The 11,669-nt window shown below is 53.2% G+C and overlaps 2 protein-coding genes across 2 annotated transcripts; one reads left to right on the forward strand and one right to left on the reverse strand.

Annotated features, from left to right (window-relative positions):
* Nucleotides 1–236: 236 nt before the first annotated feature.
* Nucleotides 237–2,351, forward strand: SMIM33 (small integral membrane protein 33). Its single transcript, XM_077138051.1, has 2 exons — nt 237–376; nt 1,748–2,351. The coding sequence occupies exons 1-2, from the start codon at nt 368–370 to the stop codon at nt 2,141–2,143; spliced, it is 405 nt and encodes a 134-aa protein (XP_076994166.1). The 5' UTR covers nt 237–367; the 3' UTR covers nt 2,144–2,351.
* A 2,566-nt stretch (nt 2,352–4,917) lies between these two features.
* On the reverse strand, nt 4,918–11,296 carry STING1 (stimulator of interferon response cGAMP interactor 1). The gene is made up of 8 exons (XM_077138634.1): nt 11,102–11,296; nt 10,631–10,758; nt 9,938–10,164; nt 9,624–9,807; nt 9,214–9,322; nt 7,433–7,671; nt 6,208–6,394; nt 4,918–5,419 (listed from the first exon to the last, which is right to left on the reverse strand). Exons 3-8 carry the CDS (start codon nt 10,162–10,164, stop codon nt 5,226–5,228), a joined length of 1,140 nt encoding a protein of 379 aa, XP_076994749.1. The 5' UTR covers nt 10,631–10,758; nt 11,102–11,296; the 3' UTR covers nt 4,918–5,225.
* Between the last annotated feature and the right edge of the window lie 373 nt (nt 11,297–11,669).

The following is an 11,669-nucleotide window of genomic DNA, read 5'->3' on the forward strand; positions in this document are numbered from 1 at the left end:
CAGCTTGTCACAGGGTGGGCGTTGGGGGGTGCCGACCAGGTGTCTGGGATCTAGTGGAGGAGGGGCGGGCCGGTGCCCGGGCTCCTGCAGCTGGCCGGTGAGGCGGGGTGGGCTGGGGGGGTGGCTTGGGAAAGGTGGTGCCAAGCGGCCCCATGAAAGTGCTATCAGAGTTGGGGGCTGGGCCCAGAGGAGCTCAGATGTTCCCGGAAGTGAAAGCGCAGGAGAGAGCAGTGAGGGTTTGTGTGCAGAGGGTGTGTGCCCCGGGAGCCCCGCAGACGTGGCGCTTCGGGTAGGGGCCGAGCTGGGCAGCCAGCTCTCCTGGCCCCGCTGTCTGCCAGTCCTGAGGGAGCCTCACCGGTCCCGGACAATGCACCAGGTAGACGCCACGTTCCCCTTCCTGCCAGGCTGGCCTGATTCCCTGAAAGGACCCCACGCCTTTCAGCAGCCTGGACTTCCCTTTTCTCCCTGGACTCTGGAGCTTCTTCCTCACCCCCTGCCCTGGGAACTCGGTCGCTTGGGCCCCAGAGGGCTTCAGACTTGGGGGTGGACAGAAAGCATTTGGGCTTTCCACATGTCAGGGGGCGACACATGATGCAGGTGGGACGGGGTGGACAGTGTGACTGAGAGATGAGAAGGGATGGGTTTGTCTGCACAGCCCTTCCTGGGATCCAATTATCGACCCAAGAAGAGGGCAAGGCTGGGGGCTTAGGGGAGGGGCTCTACCCCCTAGGGTCTGCTCCCAGGACGACCCAGCAGAGAAAGGAGAAAGCTAAGGAGGAAAGTTTTCTTCAGCCAGCTCTGGAGTTTACAGTTTGGAGGTTTTGCCACCTTCACTGCAAAACCCCCACCCGACACCTAGCAGGGTGGAAACGGACAGAGGCAGGGATCATGGCCCCCAGCTTTTGACAGAAGAACCCTGGGTCCCTGACAGAGGTAGAGGCTAGCACAGGGTCTCCTCGATACATCCTGGGCAGAGCCAGGGACTCACACTAGGCGCCCCCTCCCTCCAAGGCCCCTGAACTCAATCCTGTGTCCTGGGCAGGGATGGAGGGTAATGGTCTGAAGCGCCCCCCCGCCTCGCCCCAAGCTTCTGGGGTTCATGTTCTCTCTTTTTCTCCTCCTTCCTCTTATGCCTCTGCCTCTCCCTGCACGTTAGGAGTAGGGGACACCTAGGATGCTGGACAATGCCTCCCTTTGTCCAGGCCTGTAAGAAGCAGCTGCCCACTGCCCACTGCCCTGGACGTGGGACACCAGCCCGAGTGTGCTAAGATTCCTGACATAGGACACAAGATCTATTTAGGAATTCTGCTGGAGACCTGGGAAGAAGGGACAGCGGGAGGGGCCTTGGAGGGCCAACTCCATATGAAGCTGTAATGAAGCCTCTGCCTCCTTGTCGCTTTCTGTACGACTTTGTCTCCCTATTTCTGTTTCCTTTTTTCTCTGTCTATATCACTGTTTATGTCTTTATGTTTTTTTTTCTCTTTGCATTTCTCTCTAGGTATCCATCTCTGTCTATCTGTCTTTTTCCTTTGAGTGTGTGTCTATTTCTGTGTTTTTTTCTCTCTGTTCCTAACTCTCTTGCTTTCCATGTCTTGACTCTGACTCTGTCTCTGTCTCTTTCTCTGTCTTTGTTTCTGTTCCCTTTTGTCGCCCTCTCAGTTCCCTTTGGGTTTCTGTCTCTTTGTTTTGATCTTTTTCTGTGTATAAATATTCATGCCACCCTCTCTCTCTGTCATTCCCTTCCCAGGCTGCCCACTACCCCTGGCTTTCTCCAGCTGTGAACAGCTCAGTGGGGCAGGAGCCCCAGAAGCAACTGTCAGAGGCACTGGCTGGGGTCCGGGGAACCCCTCGAGAGGATGGGCTGCCCCAGCTCACCGTCATCGTCGCTGTCTTTGTCCTGCTGGCAGTTGGTATCGTGGTGGCAGTCCACTTTGGGCCAAGCCTGCACCAGGGCCATGCCACTCTCCCCACAGAGCCACCAGCCCCAAAGCCAGAGGGTGGCATCCACCTCACCAAGTGGCGGATTCTGGGCCCGCAGGACAGTCATGAAGAAGCTCAGCGGGGACTGCCTGCCCCTGCCCCTGCCCCCTGCTCTGCACCCGCTGGGCCCAGGTCCAGCATCGATGAAATTACAATTCTGTAGGTGGAAGACTTTGGAAAGTTGGCCCGACCTGGTTCAGAACAAGAAACTAGCCAAAACTTTAGGACAGAAGCAAACTGGAACCTGGGCATCAGGCCTTCAGGGAAGTATGCATGGACTTCACTGGCGTTGCCCTCTGAGCAGAATATTTATAGAGAAAGCCCTTTGTGGACAGGAGAAATAAAAGAAGCCTGAGGTCTCTGCCCAGAAACATGCTGTTGTAAGCATCTCCCGTGTTCAAGGTCATCCTTACAAAACCGTTCCTTCTTCTTCCGATACCCCCAGACCCCTGAACCTCCTTCTCTGATTCTCTGCTCCCTTCTCACTCTTAATCTTCTCCCCTTTGGTGTCTAAGTGGGTCTAATATGGAAGATTCCACCATCCACTCTTACCCCCATGCAGGGATGTCAGGACCTGAAGAGGCCCTGTCCCTCAGCCTGGTACCATGAGGGCCAGCCAGGGAGAGCCGAGGCAAAGAATCCAAGAGTTCTACCTTCCCTGAGACTCATTAGGACTCAGGGAAGGAAGGAAAATCTGTTGTCTCTCACCGACTGGGGGGCAGTCCTTTGACTGTCAAGATCCCAGGCCTTGCTGACATTCTCCAAGGTCCTCACAAGCCCCAAGTACCATTTACAGCTCCCAAGATTAGCTCTGAATGGTCCCCATTGGCTCTGTCTTGCCTCCCCGGGGGTTGGAGGTGGTGGTGGGGAGTGTGTGGGGTTCTTAGTCTACCCCCTCCCCACTTTCTGTGTGCACGGGCCTGTTGGAACCAGCCCGGAATTTATTACAGAACATTTCCCAGATCTAGAACATTCCAACTAGAGGGAAAACAGGAAAGGAAAAGGAGGTCCATGGAGCTTGTTTGGAAAGGAAAGAGTATGAAGTGGACCAGGACAGGGAGGGGCATGGGGACAGTTAGCAAGGAGGTCGGGACAAGGCAGCAGGTCAGGAAGGCAAAGCCGAGCCTCCTGGCGGTTCTCTGACAAGGTGCTCCCTTCCCTGGCACCTCTAAATCCTACTCACCTTCAGGCAGGAGAATATACAAGCAGATGTGTGTGGAGGGACATCTGAGTGCTTTATCCCAGGGGTTACATGAGGACAACAAGCAAACCCTGGAGCCTCCCTGTTGCGAGACCCCAGCACAGTCCGAATGGCCAGAAAATAACAGAAGACGGAGAGGAGGAGAGGCGGGGATGGTGGTGTGGGCAGAGGACAGGCTCGCCTCCTTCAGGGCTGGTGAGGGGCAGCTAGACTTTTAAGAGCTGCACCTCCTTATGGTCCAGCTGTGCGCTGGGGCCCGCTCGGCTGCGGGCCTACACACACGGCCCTGTTCACTCCTCACAACAACCTGGAGAGGGGGGGCCCCCGTGATCCCCATTTACAGAAACTGAGGCTTAACAAGACACCCAGGGGGCCACAGGCACTGAGTGGCAGAGTCCGGATTTGAAACTGGAGACATCAGACTCCACAGCCAGAGCGCGGGCTGGGGGCTGGATGGGTGGGGGAAGGTCCCTTTGGGAAGAACCTGATTTGGGCGTGGTTTCTAGGTGTAGAGGTGATCAGCGGGATCCTTAGGCATTGGGGCAGGATGACTGCCACAGCTGGGGACAGTAGGGAACTTTCCGCTCTTCATTTCCTTGGTTCTGCCATCATCCTTGGGAGCAGTCTAGAAAACCTGCATCCAGGGGGAGGGGTGCACATCTCCACAGCGATGCATATTGAGCATTTGTCAGAAAAACAAAGGTGGGAGGGAGGGAACCAGCCCAGCCCGGGTGGAACTGGTGGTACCAACGGAACCAGTAGAGATGGGCTGCCTTTCCTCCCGGATGGAGGCTATTTTGCCACCATGGTGTCATTGCAGTGGCTGTGTTCTAACAGTGATGGTATAAAGTATGATATAGTGGCTGACCGTGTTGTCCCAGGCATCCCATGTCCCATCTCCTCACACCAACCACTCTCCCCCTTAACCCTCTGTGGGTGCTCTCATCCAGGGACATTTCTTCAATAGCCCCTGCTCCTTTGAGCAGCCTCTCTCCCAGGATGCAGCCGTGCACCCTTCATGACATCTGCTGTGCTGCCTTCAGGTCTAGCTCCGAGCCCTTTACTGCCCTTGAAGCCTCATACTGGAGACCAGGACACTGAAATGGCAGGTGGGGTGGGAATAGGGTGCTGCCCAACTCTATGCCCTCATCCAGCTGGTGGACTCTGTCCACATCAAATTGACATCCTCCTGCAGGAAGAGGATGGGACAAGAAAGCATGAATGTGCAAGTGTATTTGGACATTGGGGTAATAAACGCCAATCCCTTGTATCAGTCAGAGTCCTGGCAGGAAAACAATGTCACCCTCAAATTGAGTAATCTGGGGAGCATTTTAAAAAAGGGACTATTTGAAAAGGGCAGGGTATAGGGAAACCACGAGTGAGAGTGATTACTCCAGGATGAGCCTCAGACCAATGGGGAGCCAATACCACCACCAGGCCTGAAGGGGCAAGTGGAGAAAGCGGTTACTGGAACCTGGAGACAGACAGGGTTAGAGGTGGGCCACCTGGCGGGAGATGCAGAGAACCCACGGCAACCTCGATGCTGCAGGAGAGGGAACCAGGGGAATGACACCCCAACTTCACCCTCCTCCTTCCCTCTGTTTGCTGGTGCTCCCCATTGATCCAACATGAGCAGAAGCCAGAGGACAAGGGAGCCTGTTGATGTCGACCAGACAGGTCATCCCAGGGCAGAGAGTAGGTCTAGACAGGCAAATGGAAGACACCTGGCACAATCCTTACATTTACCTGGCATTCAGGGTTTACAAAAGATTCCCAGACCCTCACAGCCCTCACAACAACCCTGTGAGGTAGGTAGGAGAGTGATTGTAATCCCATTTCATAGATGAAGATACTGAAGCTCACGGAGGTGAAACAACTTGCCCAAAGTCATAGGACTGATCTTTAGCTGTCAAGTCCAGGGTCCTTCTCTCCCACTCACCTGCAGTAGGAGGAGGCAACTCTGCTGGAACTCCAGCCACTGAGGAGAGTACCGTATCCAGAGTATTGAAGATTACTGTGAGTTCAGGCAAGGTGACCTTAAACCTCAGAAGAAATCTGTGCGGAGTGGGAGAGGCTGTTCCATGCCACTGATGAGGAGCTCAGGTTGTTGGGACAGCACAGAAGAACTGGGCACCACAGTGCTCCCCAGGTTGCCCACAGTAACCTCCTCCCTTTCCTCCTGCCGCAGATGCCGGAGAATCTCCTGGGACAGAGAGAAACTGCTTCCCTCTGCAGGCTCTGGGAGAGAGGAGAGGGGAAGGAGATGAGGAGAGGGGAGTGAGGTGAGGACCTCCCACATTCCCACTTGACACATTTAGAGAACTTGTTGGACAGGTCCACCCCCACCTGAGTCCCAGCCATTGGGGTTAGAGTGTCATCCAAGAGCTAGAAGTGGCTTTAGAGATAGTGGAGTTCTAGATCCTGCTTTTAGAAAAGATGTCCAGAGATGGCAGAGGACCGCCCAAGGTTATACCGTGAGGGAGTGGCAGAGTTGAGCTAGTCTGCTCACCTGGCTCCTAGGCCTGTGCTCCATACAGCCTGACCCCCCGGGGCTCTTCTGCTTCCCCTGGCTTGCCTAGATGAAGCCAAGGGCTCCTAAAGCCCACCTCTTCAGGCTCCACCCGAAGCCCGAAGCCCGCAGCCAAACACCACTGAAAGCAGTGAGGCAGGGGTGGGGGCTGGGAACGGGGAGTTAACATTTACTGGGTACAGAGGTGCTGTTTGGGGTGATGGAAAAGTTTTGGTAAAAGTTTTGGATAGTGGTGATAGTAGCCAACATTGTGAACATAAGCAACAGCACTGAATCATATACTTGAAAGTGGTTAAAATGGGAAATGTTATGTTGAATATATGCTACCACCATAAAAAGTTTAAAAGAATAAAACAACCAGTGTCCCAGGGGGGAGGCCTCTCTCAGGGGAGGAAGCCGCAAGTCTTGAATGCCCTGGCCACTTGGGTAGGCCCCTATCTCCTTCTGGTCCCCTGGGGATTCTTTGGTTCCTCCTGCTCTCATACTAAGCCCTCACCTTCATAGACAATGAGGCGGCAGTTGTTCTGAGACTCGGGGATATCCGCCAGGATATCTTCTAGTGTCCGGCAGAAGAGTTTGGTCTGTTCAAGCCGATCCTCCCGGCTAAAGCCAGCTCTGCCATCCTGTGACATGGCAAACAGGGTCTGCAAGGGGGTGGCATACTCCAGGATACAGGTGCCTGCCTGCAGGAGGGGATTGGAAGACAGGGTTAAGTCAAGGGCCAGGCAGACAGACCCCGGAGCCCAGCACCACGGGCCGCAGCCCCACTCCCTCACTCTGCAGAGATGGGGTCCTGGAGGCGGTCGCCCTGATGGGGACCTGGAGGCGGTCGCCCTGATGGGGGCTTTGCTGCCTGGTCTGCCTTTAGCCTCTGACACCACACTTCCGAAGGTCAGGGCCAGGTTCATGCTCTGTAACAGGGATAAAGCTCTAATATGTGTGACCACGTGAACGACCCTTGAACACATTATGTTGAGTGAAATAAGCCAGACACAAAAGGACAAATATTGTGTGACCGCACTGATAGGAGATACACAGAATAAGCGAACTCACAGAGTCAGAAACTAGAATTCAGGTTACTAGGGGCTGGGGTGTGGGTAGGGAATGAGGAATTAATGCTTAATTGATGCAGAGTTTCTGTTTGGGGTGACAAAAGTATTTCAGTAATGGATGGTGGTGATGGTAGCACAACATTGTGAGTATAATTAACAGTGCTTGAATGATATATTTGAACGTGGAAAAAAGGGAAATTTTGAGCTTGTTCATATGTTAGTAGAATAAAAATGTTTTAAAAACCATGGGACTATACAACGCATTGCCAGTGACCCCTAATTGAAACTATGGACTCCAGCTAATAGTGCAATTATAATAATATTCTCTCAACAAAGTATCACACTAGTACAAAGTGCTGATAAATTTCTGGGTTGAAATTTCCCCGAAGCTCAGGGTCCTCACCTGTAAAGTGGGGAGTGTAACAGTCCCTACCCGAGAAGGCCATGGTGAGGAGTCAATGAGCTGGCCATGTGAAGCACTTAGAATAGTGTCCGGCATGCTGTAAGTGTTCAAAAAATGTAACTTATCATTCGGAGCTGAACCTTGCCCAGCCCTGGGACCAATTGGGGAAACTAAGGCTCAGAGAAGGGCAGTGTGTTTGTGTCGGTGGTTGGCTGGGACCCAGGATCCTGACGCTCCCTGAGGCTCCCACCCCACAGCACGCTTACCGGCCGCCCATGCTCCAGGACCTCGTAGACGCTGTTGGTGTAGACCCGGCCCTTGATCCCAGCGCGGTCGGTGCTCAGCTGGGGCAGCTCGTGCAGGAAGTGAATGTTGGGGTCGGCCACGCTCAGGTTATCACACACCCCGCAGTCCAACGGGAAGAGGATGTGCAGCCGCTGGCTCCCTGCACCCTGAAGTGTGTTGTTGTGGAGCTTATTATAAGCTTGGATCCGGGCCTGGAGCCCTGGGGTGGGCAGGTCCAAGAAAGAGGAAAGATCATTTCCACAAACCCTGCATCCAACTTGAGCCAGGACAGAGACCCAGGTCATCAGCCCCTGCAATGTGTGGGTGTGAGGGACCCAAGGGTCCAGGCCACTCTCACTGCATAAGAGAAGCAGAATATCCATTAATTCCTGCTGTCCTCCATCTACTACCCTGACTCTTCTCCTGACCAAAGAAGCTCTTCCCCACTCACTTCTCCTGTCCTCAGATTTTTGCATCAGCTCCACTCCTTCCTACCACAGGCATCAGGGCTCTAAGAGACAGACAGAGCCCTGACAGGTGGCATTCCCAGGTGCACAAGGCCAGGCCTTTGGCTCCAGACCCATTTCCTGGTGGAAGCCCCAGTGATCAAGGGAAGACAGCAATGAGACATGGAAGAAATGCAGGCTGTGCCTGCAAGTTAGAGCAGTGAGATACAGGACCTCTACAGCAGAGTGGTCAAGGCGCCTGCCTCCCGGCAGACCTGGGTTCAAATCCTGGCTCCATGCTAGCTGCATGGCTTTGGACGAGTTATTTCATCTCTTGGAACCTCAATTTTCTTATATTGAAAATAGAGATGATGATTATCCCTTCCTTGCAGGATGGGAATTGAAAAAGAAATTGTACATGCAAGCCACACGGCACACAGTAAATATTTATTAAAAGAATTCATGGGTAAACACCAACCTGTGTGCTAGCCATGCCAAATGCATAACAATTATGCCAAAAGACATCCATCTAGCATGCCACATACGTGCAGAACATGCTTGAAAATCCATTATGATGGGAAGCATTTTGTTCTCAAATAAATTTTTTTTCTCTTCTTCCTCTTATTGGTAGTTCTGAACTTTAGATATTCTTATTTTATGGGATCAAAAGGTACCTAAGTATATGATTGTGAATGGAAAAATAGGGGACAAATCAGGTATTGGCAGTTTTTCCATTTTCATTTATGTGTGAATTTTTAATATAAATGCTGGGACATAGAGCATTAATGTAAGTTAAACGTTTCAATGACCAAGTTTCAACAATTCAATTTTATAACAATTATAAATAAACCTGTTAAGTTTTTCTGGATAATGCCAACATTTGGATTTTTATAAACAAGTAAATTTCTTATTGATGGCAACTAAATGGTGTTTATAATATTTTTACCACACAGTAGATTGCATCTATTCACTGTACTTTTTTGAGTTGTCCTACATGCAAGTATTTGTTTTTAATGTTGTCTGTCTTTGGTGCTGTTCCTGTAAGTTTGCTATTAAAATACACTAAAGTAAAAAAAAAAAAAAAAAAAAATCATGGGTGACCTTGGGCCAGTCACTTAATGCCTCTGAGCCCCTTATTCCTTACTGTAAAACAGACATAATAATAACATCCTTCATGCTCACAGGGAGGGCTTGGGAGTCAAATGACTTAGCAGGCATGAACCTGCTTTGAAAAGTATAGAGTTCCGGAAGTACAAGAGGCTGTGTGTCTTATCTGTCTGGTAGGTCTGGAAGTGAGGGAGAAGGGAAAGGACCACCTGGCAGGATGAGCCGCAGGTACCCGATGTAATATGACCACGCCAGTCCATGCGCCACGTTGAAGTTCCTTTTCTCACAGACAGCAGAGACTTCAGCTGGGGTCAGACCCTGTGGATGGCAGGATGGGGCTGGGGGTCCTCCATGAAGGACCCCCAGGGCCCTCTTCTTCCAAGAATGCTTCCCGATCTGCTGCCAATGTGGTCCCTTCTCTTTCGTTGTGGAACCTGCTTTTCCAGGATAGTGTAGGCTCCATACCAAGGACTCCAACCCTTAAACTAGTCCCAGAGCTTGCCTGGCTCTACTCCCGGTATTGAGTTTAGAGCAGATCATACAAGCCACAGCTTCCCCTTGGCCACCTCCCTTCATGTCCTATCTGGAAGGAAGGCCCCCACCTCCCTTCGTGTCATACCTGGAAGCCCAAGATAATGGTCAGTGCCTGTGAGAGGCCCAGGAGGGCAAGCATCCAGGTGAGGGGCAGGCCAGCCGTGTTTGGGAGAGAGGAGAAGAAATAGCATGACAGCAGCAGCAGGGCCGCACGGCGGATAGGGCAGCCCAGGCAGGCCCGCAGAGCCCTCCAGTAGCTGCCGTGGTACCTGCAGGTGAGAGCCAAGCCCAGGACCCAGCCCAGCTCAGTCGGAGAGGCTTAGGGAATGACAGGGCTAGGGGGCAAGGGTGTGACACACGTAGGGGTGCTCACTCGCCATGGGTACTACAGGGAGTCACCTGGAGTGGATGTGGTACAGCTCCTCAGCCAGACTGCAGATCCCCCTTAACAGCAGTCCCAGCTGTAGGGAGGCTAGGTGGAGCAACAGCCACTGGAGAGTGTGGTCTAGCGGCTCATCCAGACCCCAAAGAGCCACCACACAGGCACACAGCAGGACCAAGGCTGCCTTCTGGGCCCCGAGGCCCCTGGGCCGTGGGACGGATGGATGCAGGCTGGAGTGGGGCATCTGTGGGCACCAAGAAACCCATGGTTGTGCTCCCCTCACTCTCCTGCCCTTCAGGGACCAAGGTACTGGTTGGGCGCCTCTCCCAGCTCACCCCTTCCCTGGTGCCCGACCACACCCAGAGCTGATCTTGGAGACACCTTTAGGTGACAGGCTGGGCCTACACCCTCCCAGAGCTCCTGCTGGGAGAGGTTCAGAGAATGCAGAGCAGGTGGAGAGGTGCATGCCTGTGTGCATCCACGCCCCACTGACACTCCCCCCAGGGAGACCACAGGTGTGATAAGAAAGAAAGGCAGCAACTGCCCCAGAGTCACACTTGAATGTCCTGTGAGGCCCCCACCTACCCAGGGACCCTCGGAGACCTGGGCATCCCTTCCCTGGAATTCACCCTGGAGGGACCTTAGTCAGTGAAACAGAAAAGCAGAGTTCAGGGAGTGGGGGCAGGGCAGCCAAGGGGTGGCCCACTCACCTCTGGGTCCCTGTGAGCGCTAGTGCTACCTCCACCTTCCCCACCACAGGTTGTTCCTGGAAGATGAGGAGGAGGAAAGGCCTGGTTCGGTGGCTCCCAGCAGCCAGGGCAGCTTCTCTGGACCCAGCCTGAAAACGAAAGACTAAAGTAAATTAAAGCTTTCCCCACAATCCTGCAACCCTGGCATTCTACCAGACCGCACGCAGCTTTGGGTGTACATGAGAGGAGGGTATTTCCTGTCGCCTAGGAGGAAGGAAGAGCCCTACCCCCAAGCCCTGTTGAGCGTGCCTGAGTCTTAGGATAGGGAGTAAAGTTTGAAAAGGCCCCTGTTCCATCCCCTTTGCTACCACCAAACTGAGACCATTTAGAAACTCACACTCACCTGCACCCATCGCCATGAACATCACGTTCCCCTCAAGTCCCCACGATCAAACACACAGCACCCCCCACACAAAGCAGGCCCCCACACACCTGGCCAGAGGCAACACGCGCTACCTGACGCTGCCCTTTCTCTCTGTTTTTATTGTGATTTCCAGAAACAGAGCTTCTTCCCCCTCTAAGACCGTGACATCAGGAAGGAGGTGGGGAAAAGGAACGAAGTTCCTGAAACCAGAGCCTTTCTAGTGAAGGGCTTAGTGATAGCTGAAGGTCTGCAGCGGAGGCAGGCAACTTCACAGGAAGTGGCCACGCCCATGGCTTCTCCCACAGAGCCCAGTGGTTCCAGCCAGAAAGGCGCTCACATGGCTAATAAAAGCGTTCACTGTGCTCCAGACACTGTGCTAGGTGTTTACATATAGTATTTAACCTAATCTGTCCCACTACCCTGTAAGACGGGCATGTTACTCCTTTTTATAGACAGGTAATCTGAGTTCAGTGCGGTGCGGTGACTTCCCCAGGGTTCCATGGCTGGTACGTGAGGAAGCGGGGACCTGAAGCCAGGGGGTTGTTCGCAATCTGCCTTGCTCTGTGCCTTGAGTTTACAGGAGGGAGTGGAAGTGACCAGGACCAAATTTCATGCCTCAGGTCTCTGGGGGTGGGG

Source organism: Tamandua tetradactyla, chromosome 20 (assembly GCF_023851605.1).
Source record: "Tamandua tetradactyla isolate mTamTet1 chromosome 20, mTamTet1.pri, whole genome shotgun sequence".
Taxonomy (NCBI): domain Eukaryota; kingdom Metazoa; phylum Chordata; class Mammalia; order Pilosa; family Myrmecophagidae; genus Tamandua; species Tamandua tetradactyla.

What these genes read in the sequence shown, in the direction of transcription:
- STING1 (XM_077138634.1), bottom strand. Translation starts at nt 10,164, where the DNA reads ATGCCCCACTCCAGCCTGCATCCATCCGTCCCACGGCCCAGGGGCCTC. An exon ending in CCATTATCTTGGGCTTCCAG is followed by an intron (nt 9,323 to 9,623) that starts GTATGACACGAA and finishes TGCCATCCACAG; the next exon opens with GGTCTGACCCCAGCTGAAGT. An exon ending in TCCTGGAGCATGGGCGGCCG is followed by an intron (nt 6,395 to 7,432) that starts GTAAGCGTGCTG and finishes CCCCTCCTGCAG; the next exon opens with GCAGGCACCTGTATCCTGGA.